This window comes from Epinephelus fuscoguttatus, linkage group LG6 (assembly GCF_011397635.1).
Source record: "Epinephelus fuscoguttatus linkage group LG6, E.fuscoguttatus.final_Chr_v1".
Lineage (NCBI taxonomy): Eukaryota > Metazoa > Chordata > Actinopteri > Perciformes > Serranidae > Epinephelus > Epinephelus fuscoguttatus.
In genome coordinates this window covers 10,088,005-10,111,033 of record NC_064757.1, presented here as the reverse complement: position 1 = coordinate 10,111,033, position 23,029 = coordinate 10,088,005, and the positions used below count along the sequence as shown (strand labels likewise).

At 42.9% G+C, this 23,029-nt stretch overlaps 1 protein-coding gene across 4 annotated transcripts in view; it reads left to right on the top strand.

The window, feature by feature from the left end:
* The window catches only part of mtmr3 (myotubularin related protein 3), a 35,089-nt gene extending 12,077 nt beyond the window's left edge, over nucleotides 1–23,012 (top strand). The window contains exons 6-22 of one of the 4 annotated variants that reach the window (XM_049578940.1): nucleotides 441–461; nucleotides 2,248–2,330; nucleotides 4,305–4,471; nucleotides 4,561–4,657; nucleotides 4,938–5,051; nucleotides 6,235–6,425; nucleotides 7,095–7,226; nucleotides 7,385–7,496; nucleotides 9,430–9,625; nucleotides 9,906–10,091; nucleotides 10,380–10,550; nucleotides 10,898–11,043; nucleotides 11,516–13,061; nucleotides 13,202–13,312; nucleotides 13,439–13,527; nucleotides 16,477–16,503; nucleotides 17,810–23,012. In XM_049578940.1, the coding sequence (XP_049434897.1) occupies nucleotides 441–461; nucleotides 2,248–2,330; nucleotides 4,305–4,471; nucleotides 4,561–4,657; nucleotides 4,938–5,051; nucleotides 6,235–6,425; nucleotides 7,095–7,226; nucleotides 7,385–7,496; nucleotides 9,430–9,625; nucleotides 9,906–10,091; nucleotides 10,380–10,550; nucleotides 10,898–11,043; nucleotides 11,516–13,061; nucleotides 13,202–13,312; nucleotides 13,439–13,527; nucleotides 16,477–16,503; nucleotides 17,810–17,981 (3,561 nt within the window). In that variant the 3' untranslated portion in view covers nucleotides 17,982–23,012. The remainder of the gene's footprint in view (nucleotides 1–440; nucleotides 462–2,247; nucleotides 2,331–4,304; nucleotides 4,472–4,560; nucleotides 4,658–4,937; nucleotides 5,052–6,234; nucleotides 6,426–7,094; nucleotides 7,227–7,384; nucleotides 7,497–9,429; nucleotides 9,626–9,905; nucleotides 10,092–10,379; nucleotides 10,551–10,897; nucleotides 11,044–11,515; nucleotides 13,062–13,201; nucleotides 13,313–13,438; nucleotides 13,528–16,476; nucleotides 16,504–17,809) is intronic. The other 3 variants (XM_049578941.1, XM_049578942.1, XM_049578943.1) reach the window with 3 other exon arrangements.
* Nucleotides 23,013–23,029: the final 17 nt, after the last annotated feature.

The following is a 23,029-nucleotide window of genomic DNA, read 5'->3' as shown; positions in this document are numbered from 1 at the left end:
TGATGATAGCATCCATCTGATTGTTTAATGTTTCTGTTCACTCCCTGTCACGTGTTGCCGGGGTTAATTGGACCTTAATGAGCCTCCAGTTTTTGGTGCACACATCGCCTCTCTGTTCTCACATCAGACAGAGCCAAAGTTCTCTTCACACATATTTGGAAGGGCTGACAAGGCATCTGCATCACATGCCAGAGTTGTCAGAGCTCACAGATCAGGGGTGGGAGGTGCTGCAAGAGAGCGAGAGGCTGTTAACAAGCAGCCTAGGAATTTTGATGATGGCCAGATTAGGGATGTAGATTAGAGGGCAGGAATTACGTTGTGGCAGCAGGATGCTAAAACATCCGGAATGTGCTGCGATTGCAGCCCTACACGGTCCGAAAATAGTTCCAAATCAACATGCATCACTTTCATTATTGTTCTCTCTGTTTTGTTTTGGATAGAGTTGTTGTTGTGAGGTGTCAGTAAGTACCAGCAGAGCTGCACGGCTTGGAGTGGTTGACTTGAGTGTTTAATTTGTGTGTGCCTGTCTGTTAACTGGCTGGTAACTAGAGGAGTAGAATCCTGCTCGTTTATCCTGTTTAACACCAGGTGTTGGATCAAATATGGCCACAATCAACCCAAGAAAAATTTGGTCGACTGAAATTCTACCTACTCTTCAACCAATCAGTTGGTCAAAGGGGGAAAAATATCTGCATGTTATCTCTAGATGAACTAAAATGCTCTACTTAGCAGTGATGTGTGTCCACCAAAGTATTTTTTTCATGAAGCTAGTGAATTTTAAAAAATCTTTGCAGTGGGAGCGCCATTAATTTACACTATGTTACAAACACCAGCAGCGTGAGAAGGTGCTGAGTGTCTGGTTTTTTCTGGTCACCAAAAGTTGAAAAATGTTCAACTTTCGGTACAACGCTGCACTTGTCACTTTCACATCTTGCCCAGCCATCCAATCACAGTGGAGAAGCGGACCACTGTCACATCCTACAAGAACAACAACAACAACAACAACGAAGAAGTTAATACTGAACCCACATAGACCAGTGTGTCAGTATGCTCTCCCCATGTACCTCAGCCTTCCCTTCATCCAGAGCAAGGGCCAGAGCAAGTACTCTACTCTGTGCCGACATTTTTACCTATTGTGTATCATAGCAACTAGACACAACTAAAGCATCTGAGATGAAAAAGAACACTTCACCCTCAAAGCGCTCTAGTGCTCCCAGCCAGGAGCTTTCAGAGGAGGGTCTGCTCTTTGAGTTGGAAAAAAAACACTTTGGTGGACACGCGGTCTCATGAAAGTAACACCAGTGATTGTCTGATAAATGAGACTTTGGTCGAACTAGACCATACCGACCAACAAATCGAACAACCGATCAGCACATGTTGGCCCTAGGATTAAAGTAAATGTGATGGAAAAAAAAATGTTAAGGAAGAATCCATCCACATTAAACAGGCAAGCTGCCTATGTTTTGCTGCAGCTTTTACACCAACACAATCTCCCATCAGGCAGTAACCCTGTCATTGTACTCATGTATTTGGAGCTTGACCTGCTGATGACTGGCCGTTGATCGTGCATGGGTCTGGACTGTGTGTGAACAGCAGCTTGAGCCACATCTTTTATGAAAGCCCACTGCGCTGCTGAACAGTGCTCTTAGCTAATTAACAGAGCTTAGTCAAAAGCAGCATAGGTATTTCCCTGCTGTATTCAAAGTATGGTCTTAAGTCATAAGCACATGGCAGTTCTGTACTTTGGATGGTATTTGCCTATAAAAGATAAGACTGCAGCTCTGGGCCAAAAGGGAAGTGCAGATACAGGTTCTTCTGGATCTAGTTTTGAGTGTTTTTTTTTTTTTTTTTGCTCCTGCACTCAAAGTTAAGAAGATTATGTATAATAACAGAGCTCAGGGAGACGTGATGTGATGTGAAAAATTAATGGAAACGCACCTGGACAAGTAATCTGTGTGACTTGTGTATTTTTAGCACCGTGTGGCTGAGTGGTGGTTTGGTTTATACAATTAAATATTTTAATTAAACATGATGTTGCTGCAATTGTGACTGATTCTTGGCATGAAGGCGTTTTACTGTGTTGACCACACATTTGCTAAAGCGATGATCAGTTGCAGTCTACCACACTACTTTTACTGACTGCATGTGTTCTGTTGGTACAGTTTTGATATTCTCGATGAGCTAGTTAACATTTCCATCAAAGTGTGACTGGGTATAGAGTTGATGTTCCCTCTCTTTGCTCTGCAGGTTCCTCTTCAGCTCATAGAAAACGTGGAGTGTCGGGATATGTTCCAGCTTCATGTCACCTGTAAAGACTGTAAAGTTGTCAGGTATGACCAGCGATACATTCCTGCAACCTAAAGTCATTCTAGCTGTTACCTGCTATGTGTTAAAGGTATAGGAAACATGTTGTAGAATTACGTTTATATGTAGGAATACATACAATGTTCTGTTAAAAGCCTTTGAAGTGACAGAAAGCATCAATCACCAGTGTTTATTCTGACTTGATTGCTATTATCTGGAAGGATAAAGCCATGTGGCTTAGGTTGCTATGGCATCACTTAAACATGGTACACACTATAAAGTAACAGAGGAATCCTACAGCCATAAACTGTGCTTGACCAAGATGAGGCCAGAATGATTTGAACAGCGCAGCTTCACCAAGTTCAGCCCACTAAGAAACAAAATGAGGTGCTGAACAAAGATGGAGTATTACTACACCTGAGCAGTAGACTGACCTTATTCTCACATACATCTAAAGATTCAACAACCCCAAAAATGACAAAACAGGCTTTTACCATATTCGCAACAGAGGGACGGAAGGACAAGTTAACAATTCATAGAAGCTGTTAAATACATTTTTCGCCCAGCAACTCTAACGGAAAAATATGTTTAGGTAAAAAATGATATCACTGCCTTTTCACAATCAATTCAGAAAAAAACACGTGTTGCTCAGCCTCACAAAATTTAAACAATAAAGCTGCAGCAATGCCACTAAACTGTTAACCAGCTCAGGTTGTTGTATCCTGCTTTAATGTGTGCTGCTCACAAATATCCTTTTTCCCTGTCCTTTAAAATTTTGTTCAGAGGTTGCGTCAGACATTCTTATTTCCTGCCATTTTGATAGACATTGTCACAAAAATTCCAGCATAATCTATTACCTGTCATTTTTCAGTTTTTAAAATGACAAAAAGACATATTTGTTAGCATTTAATTTGTATTATTTAATTTATTTTTTTAACAAGTGACTAAGTGATGAATACTCTAATTTCCTGACTTGGAGGAAGAAAGTGGCAGAGCGTTGTTTTGGTACTTGTATTGTTGCGGCTCTACAGCCCTGTTTAAAAGGGCACAGAGAGAAAAGATGAACAGAGACAGCGATGGTGCAGAGAAACTTTGGACACTGAGCTGCCGCTATTTCGCTACATACCATTTTGCAATGGTATGTAGCGAAATAGCTCAACAATGTGATGGCTATGCAAGTGAGATCAAAGACAAGACGAAACAATAGCTAAAAAATATGCACATGCCCCCACCTGGACAGGGATGTGAATAACTTAAAGTTATGGTAGAGCGGCCTCAGTGTTCTAATCTGTCAATGTTAAAAAAAATTCAGTCTGTGATGGAAAATATTTGGTTAATGCAACCTCTGATAATCTCTGTGGAAGATTCATTGTGTAAAATCTGACAAGAGAACAGGTTTATTGTAGTTGTCCTTCACTTTTCAACACTGCTCAGAAGTTGGGAAGCCATTTAGTAATTAGAGTTAGACAAGTAATTAGAGTTATCAAATTAGTGCCAGTCACACATCAAAGGTTTTGTTAGGTGAGAGCAGTGTTCTTTATCTGAACCTGAACCACTTTCAAACCCTTTAAAAATCCAACCAAGTAAAAGCTAAGTAAAAAAACAACATAGGAGTAATCATCACTAGTTCATGACATTTTAAAAGCTGATGTCAAGACCACATTTATTATTAACACCTATTTAATGTTTACAGTGTTGAGCTTCCTGTACCTTTAAGGAAGGAATGACAGTGGAAAAGCATGATTTATGTCATGGTAATATCTAACTATTTGCACAGCTACCATTTATAGAGCTCGAGACAGGTAGAGTTTAACTCTTGGTGAGGAATATGTATGATTTCCAAAAACAGCTCAGAGAAGTGATGCTTGATTGCTTGATTCTGAAGTAGATAACAGTATTGATTTTTTTTTTTTTTTTTTTTTGGATTACCAGCCTTGAACCCTGATAAAACTTTTTAGGATGATCAAGGTGTAACATTGGCTTTTGTGTTTGATTCCCAGGTGTCAGTTCTCCACCTTTGAGCAGTGTCAGGAATGGTTGAAACGCCTGAATGCAGTACTGCGCCCTCCCTCTCGCCTGGAGGACCTCTTCTCCTTCGCCTTCCATGCCTGGTGCATGGATGTATACGCTGGAGAGAAGGAGCAGCACGGCGAGCTGTGTAGACCAGGTACCGTATTGTCTCTCACATATCCTCGCATAACCTCAGCACAACCTCCTCTCTGCTCCGGTCTTATCGGACATCTCTGCTCTCTGTAGGCGAACACGTGACCTCCTGGTTCAAGAATGAAGTGGAGAGGATGGGCTTTGACACTCAAAACGCCTGGAGGATATCTGACATCAACAGCAAGTTCAGGTAATAGCAGTGCTTATTCAGGATAACCTGCTGCTGTGTTGATTTCCCTCACTCCCAGCTAGGAGATAGATCCGTCCTTTGCTTTCCTTGGCGTAGAGCACAAGTCAGTGTGTGCGTGTTAGACAGTGGGCGGTTGTGTTATTGTACTCCACTGGTGCTGCGCCCCGGGCTGATAAGAGCCCAGCCCAGGATTAGGTGTCTGTAGACAGAGACTTTTGTTGAGCCATCACAGCCCTTTGGTGTTCTCACTCTCACTCTCTGTGCCCCTCTGCTCTCCCAGGCTTTGCCCCAGCTATCCTCAGCAGCTCCTGGTGCCAGCCTGGATCACTGACAAGGAGCTGGAAAATGTGGCAGCCTTCCGCTCCTGGAAGAGGTTTCCTTCTGTGGTTTATAGGTTGGTGTGTTTGTTTCAAGGTTGAAGGTTAAACATGTTTATCGCTACGCAGCAATGAAAAGCTTTCTTATGTGCTGATTGGCCTATTTGTTTGTGAAAGGAATTAAATCATCCTCAGATAATATTTTTATGGCTCTGTATCAGTGTCACCGTGGACAGAGTTTACTTTATTTACAACTACAGCGTACAGCTAATTACTAATGAACAGTTCCCTCCAGGCTACATTTCTCCATTTGGCTTCATTCAGAGTTTGTCAACATGGCCAAGACCACTGACTTAACCAATAACATACACTGTGTCATAGCTTCAGTGAATTGTGGTTTTTGTATTTAACAAACAGTGCTTGAGAGTCTTTGAACATTGTTTTTGGAAAACTACTCTAACCATAAATGACAACTTTGTATGCCAGTTTTGTGCGTCATAGCACCTGAAATAAACATAAGACAAAGTTTGCTTTGGTGGCTGTAGACTTCCTGAAGCCAGTGGTTCCTTACCTTTCTCGCTTATGGAAATGAAAGGAGGCTTACTTTTGACCCGTCATAGATCAGATCAGTTATGAGCTCTTCAACCAATGAATCATATTTCATTCTTATATCATCTTGAAAGATTTGTCAATTAAGTGATGAGCCAACTTTAATAATCTAATTATTTCTTAGATTGCTTTTTCTAAGCAAAAAAAGTAAAAAAAAAAAAAATGCTTTCAGCTTCTCAGATTAGAATATTTGTTGGTCTAGTTCTATAAGACAGAAACATTTCTGTGTTTTGGGCAAAATCTGTAGTTTGAGGAAACTTTTTGGCATTTATCACAATTTTCTGACATTTTCTGCGAAACAATTAATCAAATAAGTAATAGATAAATTTATTAAGGAAATATTTGATATTTGCAGCCCTCTTGATTTAAAAAAGGGAGAAAAGTCAAAAAAATAAAAGATGCTTTTGTGCAAGAGAGATCAATAATGGATAGACAGTAAATGCTGCCTCTTATTTAGTACATCACCCACATCACTGTATTACTGCATTGTGCATACTGTAGCAGCAAATTATTTCAAATAGTATTTTCTTCCTGTAAGTAAGAGTAGTTCCCAGATCAAATAAACAGCCATAATCTTAAGACACTGGGCTGTCTATGTTGTAGTGTTTTGGCTTACTTCTCCTGGTTGCCCTGCCCTCCACCTTTACATAGACACCAGACCACAGGAGCTGTTATTGCCCGCTGCGGGCAGCCAGAGGTCAGCTGGTGGGGCTGGAGGAACGCTGATGACGAGCACCTGGTGCAGTCCATTGCCAAGGCCTGTGCTGTGGACAGCAGCTCCCAAAAACACCTTTCCAACGGCAGCTATACCAACGGCACTGACCTGCCTGATACTGATTTTGGTAAGAGCTCACACCCAGTCAGTCGTAAGCTTTATCCACACTACTACGTTTACGTTTTGAAATGCATAACTATTGGCAGCGTTTATGCCCTTGTGTCCACACCATGCCAGTGTTTTGGAACCAATGCAAAGAAATCTCTGGTCTTAGTTTTTGCCATCTCTGTAGTTCATTCATTCATCTTCCATAACTGCTTATCCTATTAGGGTTAAATTGCCTTTATGTGCGGAGATCATTTTCATTTTAAAATGCTGTCTTTAAAAAAAACAAACAAACAAACAAACAAAAAAACATTAGTGTGGGTGTGACTTTACTCACCTTCTCACTCATGGACATACTGTATACACACACTTTCAGCTGATAACACATCTACCACCACACACAGACAGATATTTCTACCCTTGCTGTCGGCATGAACAGCTGACGCTTTCTGCAGTCCAACCTGCTGGGACTCGTCTGGAGCAGCAGGCTTACACAAACGCACAGATCATAGTAATTTCTTATGTCAAATAGATTCTGATGGATGTGCCTGGATGAAACATATTCACGTCTTAATGATTTAATTACAGTTTTCGATAGTTATGTTGAACTCAACCATAACCCCAAGCCCTACTTTCATACAACCTGAACTGTGCGGAGAAATAATTTTGCTGTGTTTTGTGCCTGTATCAGAATCCTCCATGACCAACAGCTCAGAGGTGGAGACATTGGCCATCCAGCCCCACAAGTTACTGATCCTGGACGCCAGGTCGTACGCTGCAGCTGTAGCTAACAGGGCCAAGGGGGGAGGCTGTGAATGCCCAGGTAGGTCTGCTCAGCTCAGTCACTGGTTACAAACAGAATTAGGTCAATATGTGCTGCAGATTCAGGGACTCAGTTAACGGCAAATGTGATTGTCCTGTTTATTAACACCTCCACCAGCTTTCTGATTTTTTTTTAACATTATTTTCTTCCTGTTTCAGAGTACTATCCCAACTGTGAGGTGGTGTTTATGGGCATGGCCAACATCCACTCCATCCGCAAGAGTTTCCAGTCTCTGCGTTTCCTCTGCACTCAGATGCCTGATCCAGCCAAGTAGGTTTTTTTTTACATCTCCAGCAGTGCCTCCAGTTTCCTCCACTTGTAACTCTTAAAGCTCTGCAGGCTAAAACTATTAAACTCAAAGATTTCAACTTTGCTGTAAGTGTAGGTAACTAGTAATCACAGCTGTGTTTTGGCCTTGGCCATACATCTGTGCCTGATTTAGAAAGCCTGGCCCAACTCCAAGCAGAGGATCTCTTTCCATCTGCACTCTTAGACTCAACTCTCCAATGATGTGTAATCGAATCACTCTGGCTTAAGAGAACGTTGATGAATGTAGTTACAAGATCAAATCAGAAGACAAAAACAGACTGAAAAGTCCTCCAAAGTCTAGATCCTAGCTGAGCGTGTATTAAAGGGTCATACAGTACATGTCCATATACCTTTGTTTTTGTGGTTGTCTTTATTGTAATCCTTTGCACACTTTATGGTATTTATGCAAAAAAGATTGCAGGTTGTACCAATGTCTCGTTATTCCTGTGATCCGTCAAATGCTAAACCTGAGTTGTATCAGTTTGCAAAGCATGATTGCGGATTGACATTGGCAAAGTCATTAGCTAAACTTTACCAAATAATAATTTGTTGCCACTAGGGGGTGGAAAAACTGACTGACATGTAAAGTTGTTATTGTTACATCTGCTTTCACATTCAGCAGAAAGTCAGATACACTGTCCTTCATTTGGAGTCCTGCCTCTGGGCAACTGGCAAATGCAAGTCTAATATTTGCTCAACATTAGCTGTCCTGAGAAAATATCTCCCTAGCTCTTTAGCTGTTAACTTTGTCTGTCATTTGGTGTTGTACAGTGGGTTTATCAGAGCTTATTTGCTTGTAATCGTTGCTTAAAGCAGAGGTCTCCATTGTTTTTCCGACCAGTGACCCCTTAGTTGAGAGAGAAGGCCTAAAGTGCCATGTGTGAGCATACCCTTTTATGGTGCATGCAATACTAAACTATTAATATAAGAATTATTGGCAGATTCACATATTTATACATTTTGTTTGTTTCTAAGGTGGCCGAGGGCTTAAAGGCAAACTTTGACGCTTTTAAACCAGCTTTCAGTCAACTCAGTGTGTGCTGGGTGTGCAGATGAACGGTGTTCGGCTTTCACCTGTGCCACAAGTGCTCAGAGCTACCCGATAATTCGCTGTCAAAAGTCAGCTGGGTATCACAAAACACATCCCTTGCAAATGACTAGGGAATACTGGGGAGGAAGCGAAACACCTGCTATCTACACATACTGTGATGACACAGAGCTGGTTAAAACTTGCAAAGTTCCCCAGACAAAATTAGCAGCTGATGGTAAACATGGTTTAGCACTTACCAATTAAAGAGTCTAGTATATTCCTCAGGAGTTGGTAGAGACCATAATCAGGGCTAAAGGAGAGTGAGTATTTAACTTATGTTCACCAGGTGGTAAAAAAAACAAAACAATTCCACATAAATGATAATGTCGCTCTGTAACTGCTGCATGCATAAATTAGCAAATATTTGCCAACAAGTTTGTCTTATCATATTTATATATATTTTGATAGTTCACAACTTGTTTCTGCTGTCCCCTAGTGTCCAAAAATCTGTTTTTACAGGTTTAAAAACAATGAATGTGAATGTCATGTCAGTACAGGTTTAAGTGAGACAATTTTTTCTTCCTTATCAGTTAAATCTGTTGACCTCTTTTTTCTGACTTGCGAAATATTCAGATAGTTGAAAGACAACACATCTACATCATGATTATGCTCTTAGCTATACACTGTTGTGGAGAAGTTGTCGACAGACGTTGCAAACTAGATGAGGCTATAAATGCTGTGTGGAAGGTGGCACCGTTCCATGCTATGTCCTTGTCCTCATAAAACATGTGTGCCATCAAGTAGTGTCAGAGGCGATGAGGTTCTCTGATGTTTTTGGTCTGTTGCTGTCTGTGTTCCCTTCAGCTGGCTTTCTGCACTAGAGAGCACCAAGTGGCTGCAGCACCTGTCCCTGCTGCTGAAGGCGGCGCTCCTGGTGGTCAACGCTGTGGACAGAGACCACAGGCCCGTCCTGGTGCACTGCTCTGACGGCTGGGACCGCACACCTCAGATTGTTGCTTTGTCCAAACTGTTGCTGGACCCTTACTACCGCACTATTGAGGTACAGATGAAGACTCTTTTTGTTCATCCGTGACCCTGGCCTTTGTTTGCATTTTTTGTTTATTTATTTTAGGGGCATATTCACATTGAAACCCTCCTAACTTTGATTTCATTTAATAATTGTGATAATTCTAATGCAGCAAGGATAACATTTGATAGCAGAAAAACTCTTGTTTGTTCACTTCAGTTTAACATGCTGCCAGTGTGTTAGGTGTAAAAGTATCACACTATTGTAAAGCAACATTTCATTGACCGTAAGATATTGTGACGTCTTCATGCAGGGCTTCCAAGTTTTGGTGGAGACCGATTGGCTGGACTTTGGCCACAAGTTTGCTGACCGCTGCGGCCATGGAGAAAACTCTGAGGACCTAAATGAGCGCTGTCCTGTTTTCCTGCAGTGGCTGGACTGTGTTCACCAGCTGCAGAGGCAGTTCCCATGCTCTTTTGAATTTAATGAGGCCTTCCTGGTGCGTACAAGTTTGTTGGTTGGTGTGAAACACGACCCTTTGTGATGTCTGAATCTGGGAGTCCTGAGATTAGATGCTTCAGAATGTTGTCATGCATAGCGGGGGAAACGGCAATCTTCTGATTCAAGTGTATTCATGTCGGTTTCCGATTGTGAGCCCCTGATATGCAGTAACAGTCTGAGTGTGTTCCTAAGTCGTATCAGGAAACTCCTGTCATCTTTGCTCTTATTATCATACCTCAGGTGTGTGAACAAGCTTTTACATGTCCATTTGTGTGTGTGTATGCAGGTGAAACTGGTGCAGCACACCTACTCCTGTCTGTTCGGCACCTTCCTGTGTAACAGTGGCAAGGAGAGAGAGGACCGCCATGTTCAGGAGAGGACCTGCTCAGTCTGGTCACTGCTGAGACCGGCCAACCGCACACTGAGGAACATGCTGTACTCCTCACACTCTGAGACAGTACGTCCACTGTCTATAACCGTCTAAGTGTTCAGAGCTAAGTCCTTTAGGAAGTGCAGTACTGCTAGTTCTGGTCCTGGTTTGATCTGGTTTTTCAATTAACCTGATGAAAATATAAACTGCATGATTTAAAAAAAAATTTCTGAAGCATGTTCAAAAAAGTCTGTAGACAGACCATAACTATTATCCACTTACCATGAGGGGAAAATGTAATTCTCAGAACTCATTTGCATTCACATGTTCTTTTACAAATGTCCATAAACAAGGGTTTTGTTTCATTTTTGTTAATTGTCATTTCTCCTCTTCCTGCCAATTACATAGAGTTAAATTTGCAGCTGTTGTTTCAGGTTCTCCATCCTGTGTGTCATGTACGCAACCTGATGCTGTGGACAGCAGTCTACCTGCCCAGCTCCTCCCCCACCACCCCCTCCGATGACTCCTGCGCCCCCTACCCTGTGCCCGGTGGCAACCCAGAGGACACGCCCCTGGGCAGGTGAGCCTGGCGTGCTGGCACTCGACCCCCCCCCTCTTCTTCCTCCCTCATGTAAGATAAACACAGGTCGAGGAATCCACACAGCCAGAGGGGCCAGGCTTTCAACTCCACTGCTTAAATATGTTGCTCTGCTCGGGCCCTCACAGTCATAGATGATTTTATGCTCTGCTTATCTCGTGTCTCATGACAGTCATACCAGCAAGGAAGAGCAACAGGAAGTTGTTTCGTTTCAGTGTTGATATAGTTTATGACAGTAAAAAGACAAAGTCTGAATGCTTCTCTTTCATTATGTTTGTGCTGCATTTTTCTTGTTTTGATGAGGCTGACATTTGATTGATTTGTTAACTTAACATTTTGTAATGATTATGTGTGCAGCTACAGACTGAATCATAGGCTGTTAAACACACTGAGCCATTGTTATGTAATGAAATGCTGTTTCCTATGCATAATTCTTCTCTTGTTTGCTCTTCAGACGTACGAAGACTCGATCTTTCGACAACTTGCCCAGTGCATGTGAACTGGGAAGCTCACTGGCTCCTAACCGCCGCTCCAGTGACCCGAGCCTCAATGAGAAGTGGCAGGACCACCGGCGCTCTTTGGAGCTCAACATGGCAGTGGGGCCTGAGGGAGGGGGAGGCCAGGATCAGGAGGTGCGGCCTAACGGAGTTGGGCCTTACCCAGATGGAGTGGACTCCGAACTGGAAGACAGCCCGCAGCCCCAGGGCTCACATGCTGAGCTCAGAAATGACGCCTCTGCAAGCACAGAAGCAACAGGAGAGGAAGCAGAGAAGGCAGAGCTCTCTGTGGCTGTGGGCGTGGCCGAGGGACAGATGGAGAACATCCTTCAGGAAGCCACGAAGGAGGAGGCGGGAGCAGATGTTCAGAAAGAGGAAAGTGCTGCTGTCACACATGTCTTTAACACCGCTGACACAGAGATGGAGATAGAATCGAAAGTTGAAGAGGATGATCAGTATGCTAAGGTCAACGGGACTGAGATTCAGAGAGAAGCAGTTGCTAATGGTCACCTTACAGAAAATGGTGTAATTGAGGCTGAGGAGGACGTTGAGTCTCCCTCTCTGCCCATACAGAAGGCAGAGAAACTGGATCAACAGGCAGCTGAGGTGACTCAGACACCAGAGGATCTGGTGGAGATAAAGCAGGATGTAGAGAACTCTTCTGTTCAAGAGGAGCTTGCACATGGACCCAGTGAGTCTGGCTCAGGTGAGCCAGAGCAGCCTGCAGACCATAGAACTATAATGAATGGTTTTGTGAATAGGTCGCCTGAAAAGCCAGATGTGGATGAGGAGACATCTCCTGACTCCGAATCTGACCATGGTGTCTCAGAGCCAGTGGAGCAGGTGGATAAGAGGGCCTCCTTGATGGAAAGCTCCACAGAGACTTTAACTGAGGAGGCCTGCAGCAGGTTGGAGCTACCTGCACAGCTGTCTGTTGGTCCGACTCGTCAGCCGTGCAGTGATGGCAGGAACCAACCACCCTGCTCCAGGAAAGAAAAAGGATCAGAGATGGGCGAGCACGGCTTTATCAGAACTTTAAATGGGGGCAGCAAGCGACCCTCTGTCAGTGCCTTTCAGTCTGTGAGTGCTGACCTCGGTAGGGACGGGCTTTGTAACGGCGACAGCTCTGATGCTGAGCCCTGCGGAGGACATCATTGGGCCAAAGGGAATGGGGAGAGGGCTCCTCTGAGTCGGCAGGTGTCCCTGGCAAGCTGCAACTCCCTGATCCTCCATCCACGGGGTAGCTGTTCCCAGCACCGCTGGTGCCACGCCCTGCTGAGCCGGGTCGCCATCAGCCCGGAGCAACCGTCCCGCAGCCATCTGGATGATGACGGGCTGACGCTGCACACGGATGCCATCCAGCAGAGGCTTAGGCAAATTGAGGCAGGTCACCAGATGGAGGTGGAGACTCTTAAGAAGCAGGTGCAGGAGCTGTGGAGCCGCCTGGAGAATCAGCAGCACATCGGCTCCCATCGGATCAATGGAGACATGGGAGACGAAGTGGTAAGATATTGACAGATTGAGCATGAAACTGACAGACCTGCTGATCTGTTTACCTCCTGGATATTACTTTTAAGTTGTAATATCAGCCTGATAAACTCTGTCCTACTCCTTTTTGATTGTCTCTTTCTCCCTGCATGCAGACCTCAATGACGGACTCTGAGTACAACCTGGACCCCAACTGTTTGTCACGCTGCAGCACAGAACTTTTCTCCGAGGCCAGCTGGGAACAGGTTGACAAACAGGACACTGAGGTGAGCAGCCCGGCCAAGATAACTTTAGGGAGGGAGGGAAGAGAAATGTCAGTTAATGATGGCTGATGGTAGGTGAGCTGCTCTGTAGATGGGAGCTGTGAACTGAGATTAGCGTGTACTTTACAGGTGACTCGCTGGTACCCAGACCATTTGGCAGCCCAGTGTTATGGCTGTGAGAGCAGGTTCTGGCTCGCCACCAGGAAGCATCACTGCAGGTGAGTACAGAGGGTTATTGAGCTGCAGAAACCTCAAACCTTCATTCACTATCCCCGCCATTGATCATTCCTGTCTGTCCTGTTGAGGCTCAAAGAGATGTTTCCTCTATTTAAGCTCCCTCCTCTCCTGCTCAGACTGAGTTCCTTGTATCCAAATACATCCAGACTATGTCTAGATTAAGCTGAACCAGCTTTCAGTTTGCACTTGCCATCTTAATGAGCCTTGTTTTCATCTTGAGTGACCTTTTCTGATGAGACTTTACTTCCTCTCCCCGTAGAGTATCTCTTCTGCTTCTACAGATGAGAGCTCAAAATCAGACTGTGGGCAAATTTTGGTTTCCACCAGGGAGTTGGCCATTCTTATGCATATGCATTTTCTGGCATAAAAGATTCATTTTATTGTCTAGCCTGCTCTATACTATATAAGAACAGATGCATCTCTGACCAGCAGCAAATATGGTTGAGATGAACTTATCACATAGGAAAGAAGCAAACACTCTCAAAATAAATCCACTCAACAGGTGCACGGCCAAAAGCAGCAGAAAAAAGAAAAGAAGCCAGCACTCACAAATGCACTTTATTTTTCTTACTGTGCATCTGTGATCTGATTGCTGATTGAGGGACAACTACTCAGTGTCTTTTTGTACTTCATCCCTTTTACCGTGCACTTTTGATCTGATTGTTAATTGAGGGACAATTTATTGATTTTAATTAATGGTTATTTGACAGTTGGGTATTTTAGTTGCCCCCTCAAGCACACATGTTTTACTGTTGATCACAGTGCCTTTTTGTATGAGCAGAATTTATTATGCATATATATATCGATTTTCGGTGTATCTACTGCTATTTAGCTGTGACACGTGTTTAAGATTGTTGTATTGTTGTTGTGTTTTTCTTTGCCTGTGAGTTGGCACTATATTGTATGGCGGAAGTGTAAATTGTCTTTCCACACACCTGCACTGATTGCTTCTAGCGTATTTAAACGCCACTTCCGTAATCTGAGTTACACACTGAAGAAGACTTTCTGTCGAAACGTCTGTGTTTCTGGTAACGCCACCCAAGTCAATTTATTAAATTTACAGAAAGGACATTTGTGAGTGCTGGCTTCTTTTCTTTTTTGAGATGAACTTATCTCAACCTATTTTGCTCATTTTCATGCTCATACTTGTACTGAGAAATCTTTACATGCTTTAATGTTCAAAAACCACAATTTTCTCAGACTGTTACATACTGTGCTGGAACACCTGTATTCACCCTCTGTCTGAGAACGTTCCATTTAGCGCTTGTCTCTTTAAGCCCCCCTCCCAAAAAAGCCCCTGCCTGCTCTGATTAGTCAGTGTTTCCAGGTCTCCGGCATCTTTACATCTTTGCACCGTCATTTCAACCAAGGAATGACGGTTACAGAGAATAGAGTGGTGCAGGAATGAGTACTAAAACCCGGAATGGGTGAGCATTTTAGCTCTCCAGGTTCCCTGATGGATATTTTGGTTTTTCATTAGATGCCTGAAATAAAGTCTGTGGTTAACACAAGCTGAAGAGACTATCATGTTTTGTTATACGACATAAAAAGCGTCAGTAAATACCCCACTTGGGAATTTTGAATCTTTTTTTTTGTTGTTGTTGTTGTTGTCTTAAAAAAGGTGGTTTCTAACAGGTGGCTAAATGATACTACAGAACGCCATCACACCGGACACGGCTTTACAGCCTTGTTGTGGTGGCGATGTTAAGACATGCGACCATGGTGTAGCTCGTTTATAGCCAAATGTTAGCTTTTTACTTACGGCGAATGCATTTAGGCTTTAAAAATCATAAAAGTGGTGTTCATTCATGAAGATTATCTGGTTGAACAAAACATGCAAGTATCATAAACATTTGTTCACCACAGAGCTTATTTTCTGCAATAATCCAAAATCCAATGGGAAATCCCATTGGCTCTTGGACAAGTGAACCTGGGTGATGCCAACTTTCTTGGCCTACATAATAACATCATCCCTGCAGCACTCTTTATTGTGAAAAATCACCAAGAAAAGCTTCTTGACACAACCGGACATGTTGCAGCAGGAATCTGATATGAAATCAGGGAGAAAATAACATCAGTTTCAAGTTTACGTGTTTCCCTGGTGTTAGCATGTAAATTCATTCAGCAGTGTAGTGTGAACTCTAGCAGTAGGGTGCCTGGAGCAGTGAACCATATTAAGAAATCTATGGCATACTGTAGCCAAAGTAGAAAAATAAGTTATAAATAAATGGAATGTTCAGAGCGGTAGAAAACCTGAGGTTTTTGCTCACAGGGATCACTTCTAGTACATTCGCCTCAATATTGAAAACCTTAGCCATGTTTAATATGAACATAGGTCATTTTTAATATGTTTTGAATGTCCACTATGGTTAGGTCATACAGTACACATTTTAGTGTTTTAGGGCCTTCCTGTTCTCTTGTTAAAGGGTAGAACTGAAACAGATAAGATTTTTTGGGGGGTAGGGCTGCTGTCCTCCACTGATGTACCCAGACATCACTGTTTAGAATAAAGGGACAGATCGAACCACTGCGTCCACTATGAGTCAACTTAGAAGTATCAGGATATCTGGTTATTTGAAGTGTGCTCTGCCTCATCCTGATGTTTCCTCTGGTGTTATCATTTCCTCATATCACTGTTGTCTGCTCTTTACTTCCCCTGTGAGGGACTGGATCAAGTTAACCACTGAGTGGCAGAAATCTGAGTAGGATTCATTTTGGATGTCTAGTTGCTCCTCCAGTGTGGTCTGGACTACAGACAAAGTTGTATACATTGGGATCTAATATAATAATCTGTAAATAATCTTATTTTAAAAAAAAAAACAGTTGTAGCTATCGTAGATTTTCTAGCTTTTAAAAACACTTCAGCAGGAAGTGTTTTAGTGTGTTAACTCAGGCGGTTCTTATCCATTGTCTGCCCCTCTCCTCTACAGTGGCAGGGAGCCTGTCCAGGAGGTCTGGTGAGATCCGGCTCCCCTGTCGCCCCGCCACCCCACCCTCCACCCTCCATCCTCCACCCTTATAACCTGGCATCACTGCACCTTCCTCCTCCTAATCCCTCCTCTCCCTCCCTGCTCCTTCCTCTCCTCACCTGTTGCATCTGATTTCCCTTCATTCTGTTCTAGTTGTCAGCAAATTCCCAGGGAAATCTCTGCTCATTTCTGAGATGTATTGACATGAGTGTGCGTCCTGCTGCGCCAACGTGTTTCATTTCAGCGGTATAAATTGGCTGTGACTGTGAGCACGGTGCTGTCAGTGGGAGGGCTGTGATTGGTCGAGGGCTGATTGTTATTTCACCTGAAAAATTCTAATCTGAAACAAAAAAAAACTTGTGGACTTCCTCAACCTCCACACTCCCCCTGCCAGAGCACTACATCAGCACCCTGCCCTCCCACCACCCTCGACACACAACCTGGCAGCATGCTGCCCCAAACCAGCCGTCTGCATCTCACCTCCCAGCAGCACAGCATGGTGCAGGAGACCTCTCAGTCCACCTGGTGGTGTGAAGGGCTGCAGGTTGAGAGTGAATTAGGTGTTTCTTTTTTCCATTTCTGCTCAGGGTGAGTACAGGCAGGTAGAAGGGGCCGCTGTGTGTGTAGTGTGTGAGCATGGCCTTCCATCTTAATCTGAGCATGGGTATCTGAAACCTCCAGTGTGACCTGCCTTCCTGTCTAGTGATGGCACCATGTTTTTTTTTTTTGTTTTTTTTAACGGGCTGAATAATCAAGTTAGCACCACGGAGTGTTAGAGCACCTCTGCTAACCCGGCATGTAGTGCAACATCACAGCAGAGTGGAACTGACAACAAGATGAATGGGGTTTGCTAAAAACTAAGAGCTCTCTTACCTTCTTTCCACCTGTTTTATCATGCGTCCAAGGTGATCACATTATAATCAGACAACAACAACAAAAAATTAATCAGTTTGTTTTCGGGAGACACATTTTCATATCAGCATCCGCAACATTGTTTTAACCCGAGTGTACTCAAACATTTCATCCAACTTTGTGTTAAAATGGCAAATCCCCATCAAAATGTCATAACAGCACTTTTCTGTTTCATTTAAGGAAAGCAGTCATTTGAATCTGAATATAAATTCATCTATCAAAATGATTGAATTGAGGTAGCTCAGTTTTCCATATATGAAGAACAAGGCCGGGTTCACATGTAAAGCAGCTGAATTTTATGCAAAGAAGACGCATGGTAACTGTAGGTGTAAAGAGGCTCTGTTTAAGAGTCCAGCAGTGACCTGTCTGTGTCTCCCTGCAGGAACTGCGGTAACGTGTTCTGTGCCAGCTGTTGCGACCAGAAGATCCCAGTGCCAAGCCAGCAGCTGTTCGAGCCCAGCCGCGTCTGTAAGACCTGCTACGGCAGCCTCAAGCTCAGCCCAGCTCCCCTGGACCTGGAGCTGGAGAAACCCATCACGGCCAGCTCCAACTGAGTTTCAGAGGAGCGGGACAGGATGTGCCGCCAGCCGCCAACGCAGGCGCAGTGCTGAAGAAGAGCACAGGAGCTACACAGAATGTCCCATGTACTTAAATGTGTGTGTGTGCTGGTATATGGAATTTAATGTGTATATACAGAGGATGACGTGGCAGAGGAGCTGAATGACGTGTTGACAAGATGCCGAGTGTTCTGAACGGGGGGTGTGCACAGGGGTGGGTTGTGTATGTGTGTGTGTGTGTGTGTGTGTGTGAGCAGAAAAATCACACATTCGCCACACAGGGTTTGTGATGGGACCGCAATCCAACGCCAGAGGAGTGAGAATGGACATCCTGGTGCCATGGACCAGGCAGGCAGAGCAGGTCGTCTCACTGTGTCGCTGAAGTCTCTCGGAGAGCTTTGGTCCATTGAATCATTTCCCAGCTCATCCATGCTTCTCATCAGACTTCTACGTACCATCATCTCCAAGCTCGGACCGCTTCTTTTCTCTGGAAGGTGTACGATCAGGTTCAGCGTGGAAATCACGAGACAGTCCCTCAGCTTTAGAAATGTCTGGATAGCTGGTGCTCACAAATGTTGTTCAGGAAAAATCCTAAAGGGTCACTTCACCCAAATTATCATATAATATTTCCTCTCTTACCTCTAGCAACATTTTACCATACATCTAAATCTCGCTTCAGTTTCCCAGACTTTGAGATCTCGTTTCTGAGGTTTCTGCTGCCACACTGATACAGTGGAGGGGAATTGAATTAGGGCTGCAACTATTATTTTCATCATCAGTAAATCTGCAACTCATTTTATCAGTTATTCAGAGCTCAACTTTTTCTCTAAAATGACAGAAAACAGTGAAATGTGGCCCAGAGCCCCAGGTCACATATTCACATGGCTTGTTTTGGCCAAATTATGATCCAAAAGAGAAGATATTTAGCTTAGAAACATAAATAAAAAAGAAAAGCAGCTAGAACTGGAGAGAGTTTTCTGTAATTTGACCGTTTGATAATGAAATAACTAATTGTTGTCATTGGCCAAAAGCACTGTTAAATGACTTGTAAAGCAGCACTCCATTGATTTATTATTGCACTTCCACACATTTAGATGTTTTACAAAATACTGATTAAAAAAAGAATTCTATCCAGACTTTAATGTGGTTTAACCTCCAAAATGCTGGATACTGCGTTTCCCATTATGCAACTCAGTAGCATCTTTCAATTAGATACTTCCTGCCTGGGCACCACCCAGATATTTCAAACTCCATGCAGGCTTTCTGTTAGAAGTTTGTGGTCTCCACATCAAAGGAAAGGTGACCCTGATGACTTCATTTTGACATCATCAAGACTTGATCAAGCTCCCCTCAGACCCACAGAGGACATGATACAGCTGTTTGATTGGCTGAGTAGCACTCTGAATGAGTGAACCGATATTTCCTTATAGAACCAGTGGAGTGTCCCTTTACAAACTTAAACAGCCACATCTCTACAGAGACCGTGTCCCCATTAGTCTGGATAATCCACAATTTTGTAATTTGGTGAACTGACCCTTTAACATGATTTGGGCTGAATCTAAACACAACACATTTGCTTGCTTTTTAGGTTTTTCTTTTTCAGCTTTTGACACAGAGTGTGTATATACAGATAATTGACATGTAAATACAAAATAGAGGAGGATGAGTTCTGAGTTAGTGTTGAGATTCAGCCCAGAGTGTCTCAGAGTACCGTACTTCTGAATACTTACCTTGGCCACACTGAGGAGAGTAATTTTTCATTTGTTTTAAAAAAAAAAAAAATCATCCATGTGAGTTTTACAACAGGACTAGTTAGTGATCTATTGAAAAGGCGTTTGAACATCCAACCCTTTAACAGCTGATGGCCGCTCAGCTCTTCCATGCTGACAGACTGTTGTTACGCGTCTGCTAGGAGTGTAAGCTGATGTGTTGTGGCGTTGTCAGTTTGTGTCAGACAGCAGACGAGCTGCAGGTTGTTTGTGTCCAACATGGACTGACTAACTGTGTAATCTGTCCTGTTAGCCATACCTTCATGCCCTTCACTCACAACCACCCCTTTTTTCTTATTTTTTTACCCAGCAGGCACTGGGAGCTGAAAGTCTCACTCACTTTTCAGTCCTTTAGTGGGAATCACAAGCGAAGTTATACATTTGACACATTTAACTTTCAAGTTCAAATTCTAAAGACGTTTTTTATTTCATGGAATTATTATTATTATTATTATTATTGGAGGCAGCTGTTGGAGGTGACCTCACTTGTGATCTCCACTTTGATTGGCTGAAACATGGAGGAGAGCAGCGGCAGCAGAAAGGGCTCATAACGTTTTCAAAGTCTGTAACTCCCACATGAAATATGTCAGAGAAGCTTCACTGAGACGCCCAGTCTGCCTAACACCCATTCAATGACCTCCTTGCACACACACACACACACACACACACACACACACACATTTTTTTTTGTAAAATAAATGAATAAAATAATATATTCAGATACATATATAGCATTTAAGAAAATGTATAGAATCCTTGAATAGTGGCTCACTAAATTAGTCACCAAAAAGTTTTTCCTTTTTTTATTTCTTTGGTTTTTTTTTTGTTATTAATTGCAAAAGTACCTATATTTTGCGACCTGTTGAAGGTAACAGGTGTGTTTTTTTTTAATAGAGAAGCAGGGTGTCCTGTTTTGATGCTGCAGTGGTTTTCCCTTTTAAATGCGATCATTACTTTGATTTAATTTATTGAGGTTTTGTTGTTGAATTGCTGTTTTAAAATCCAGACAATTCAAATGCCACAGGATAATCAGTGTTTATGAAATGAGAGATGGTTCTGATCTGTGGCTACGACGACACGACGGCATTGCCGTTATGTATCCCAATCACAGTCGGATTTGGGGATGTAACGATTTCCCGATTATGAGGGGGAAGTGGGTTAAGTCAGAGGTGTCATCTAGCATCATGTGACCTGTGACCATCACGTCAGAATGAACAAAGGAAAGCGAGTGTGTCTGTAGCCAATGAGACGTCTATGCACTGAGAGAACAGTGGTCCAAAACAAGCAGCCTGAACCCAAAATGAACCCCCCTCCCCCCAGCTCACACACACAAACATTACTCCATTTAAACCCATTTACAAACACTACCTCTACTTTGTACACACACTTACTCACGCACACACACAGAGATTCACACTGAGCTTGAAGTAGCTGAGTGACTCTTGCTTTACACATTTACATCATCGAGAATGGCCTTTGTTGTTGTTTTTGAAAATCTGTTGGTTTTTTTTTTTCCTTTAGCCAGCTGGAGCAGTAAAGGTACAGCACACAACTGCAGATTTTCATTTTAATGATCATATTGTTGAGACTGCCAATCTTTGACTCTTTCTTCATCATCATGCAGCTTGTCAGGTCAGCAGAGGGCCCCACTTGTGCTTCATTTAGCTGTAGGCCAGCTAGTCGCTGTGGTTCACCACACAGGATGATGAAGTTGTGACTATCAGAGGAAATGCATAAATATAACTGTGTGATTGACAACATGATACTATTTAATCATACTGCAGCTGTATCTCTGATTTTGTGTTCCTGACATCACTGGTTGGATTTAAATGTCAGCAGGTGATTGAAGTGTGCAGTGGAGCCACTGTTTAAGGTGATCTCAGAACAACAGGCTTGAAGTGTGTGTTTTTCTCACTGCCCTCATGTGGAAGTGGTGAAGGTGTTTCAACAGCTCCACCTTCAGTCTTTTAAAGGATAGAAAAATTTGTTTGCCCCTCATAGATGAGACGCTGTCATTTCTGTCAGTGTATTAACTATACACCTGGACAAGCGATGCCACAACAAGAGAAACATGAACTGTCCAAACATTTATGTCTTTGAATTTATTTAAGATGGTACTACTGCATTAGATATGCAGCAAATTCACAGTTTGGTTTGACCCTGACTAGCCCCTCTTTAATCCAGGTCTGCTTTCTGTTATCTGCAGAGATTTAGATAAACTGGAACACTGATCTGCAATCAGAATACTGACTTTACATCTAAGTTTATAATGGTGATGTAAAGCTGGCCTGTAATCCTCAATCAGGATGTACTTCAAGGCTTCACACTCCTCCCAAATCTTTGTGTCTATGTCCTAAGAGTTGAAAGAAAACGTTAGCTGCTACATCATACTATCTTTTGAATACAGAATGCCAACAAAGGACTTAATTTGAAAAAAGACAGCTAAGTGTCCCTTTTTTTTTTAGCCTAGTCTGAGGCCAAAGCTCTTTTGCCTCCCCTGCAGAGACAGACAGCTGGCAGCATGAATCCTTACTCTATATTTTCACCACTATCACAGGCATGTGGGGCACCAAGCTCGTCTTGTTCAACAATCCATGAATGTGAATTGTCTTTAAAAAAAAAAAAGAAAAAAAAAAAGCTTTTTTGCACATGACATTAAGTAGACACTGCCACAGAGTGCATCAAAAATAAAGCTGAAACTGAAAGTTTGCTGTGCTTTTCAGTATTGTAACGAGCATTATGGTCATGTGGGAGGGTCGGGTAACGTGGTGAACAGGTCATCAGTTAACACATGTTGCCAGTATGATCCCTTGCTGTGCTTTTTTTTTTTCCCTCTCAAGAAGTTCTCTTGGTCTGCATATGTTGTATTTCTCTTCACTCACGCTGACGTGCTCTATCAGAGGCGTCGCTGCAACGGCCCAGTAATCACTTGATGTGAGTGTGAACGCGTGAATGCATTGAAAGTTAGTGTGGCTGTGTGTGTGTGTCTCTTTTGGTGGAGACTGGTGCCAAGCAGTTTTATTACGGGTCTCTCACAAAGGGATCACTCGTGCTTTTGTTTGATTTTCCTCCCTTTCTTCCCTTCTGTTTGATAAGCACTTTGAACCTTCTCATGTCTGTCAGAGGAGTGTGTAGCTGTACATAGCAATTTCCTGTAACAACAAGTGCTCCTTGTTCAGTCTGAATATTTTGTTTTGTCGGATTTACTTTAAAGAGCATTACATTGTTGTAGAATTAAAGGAAGAATAAACTAGATAAACCTACTGTGTTGTCTGC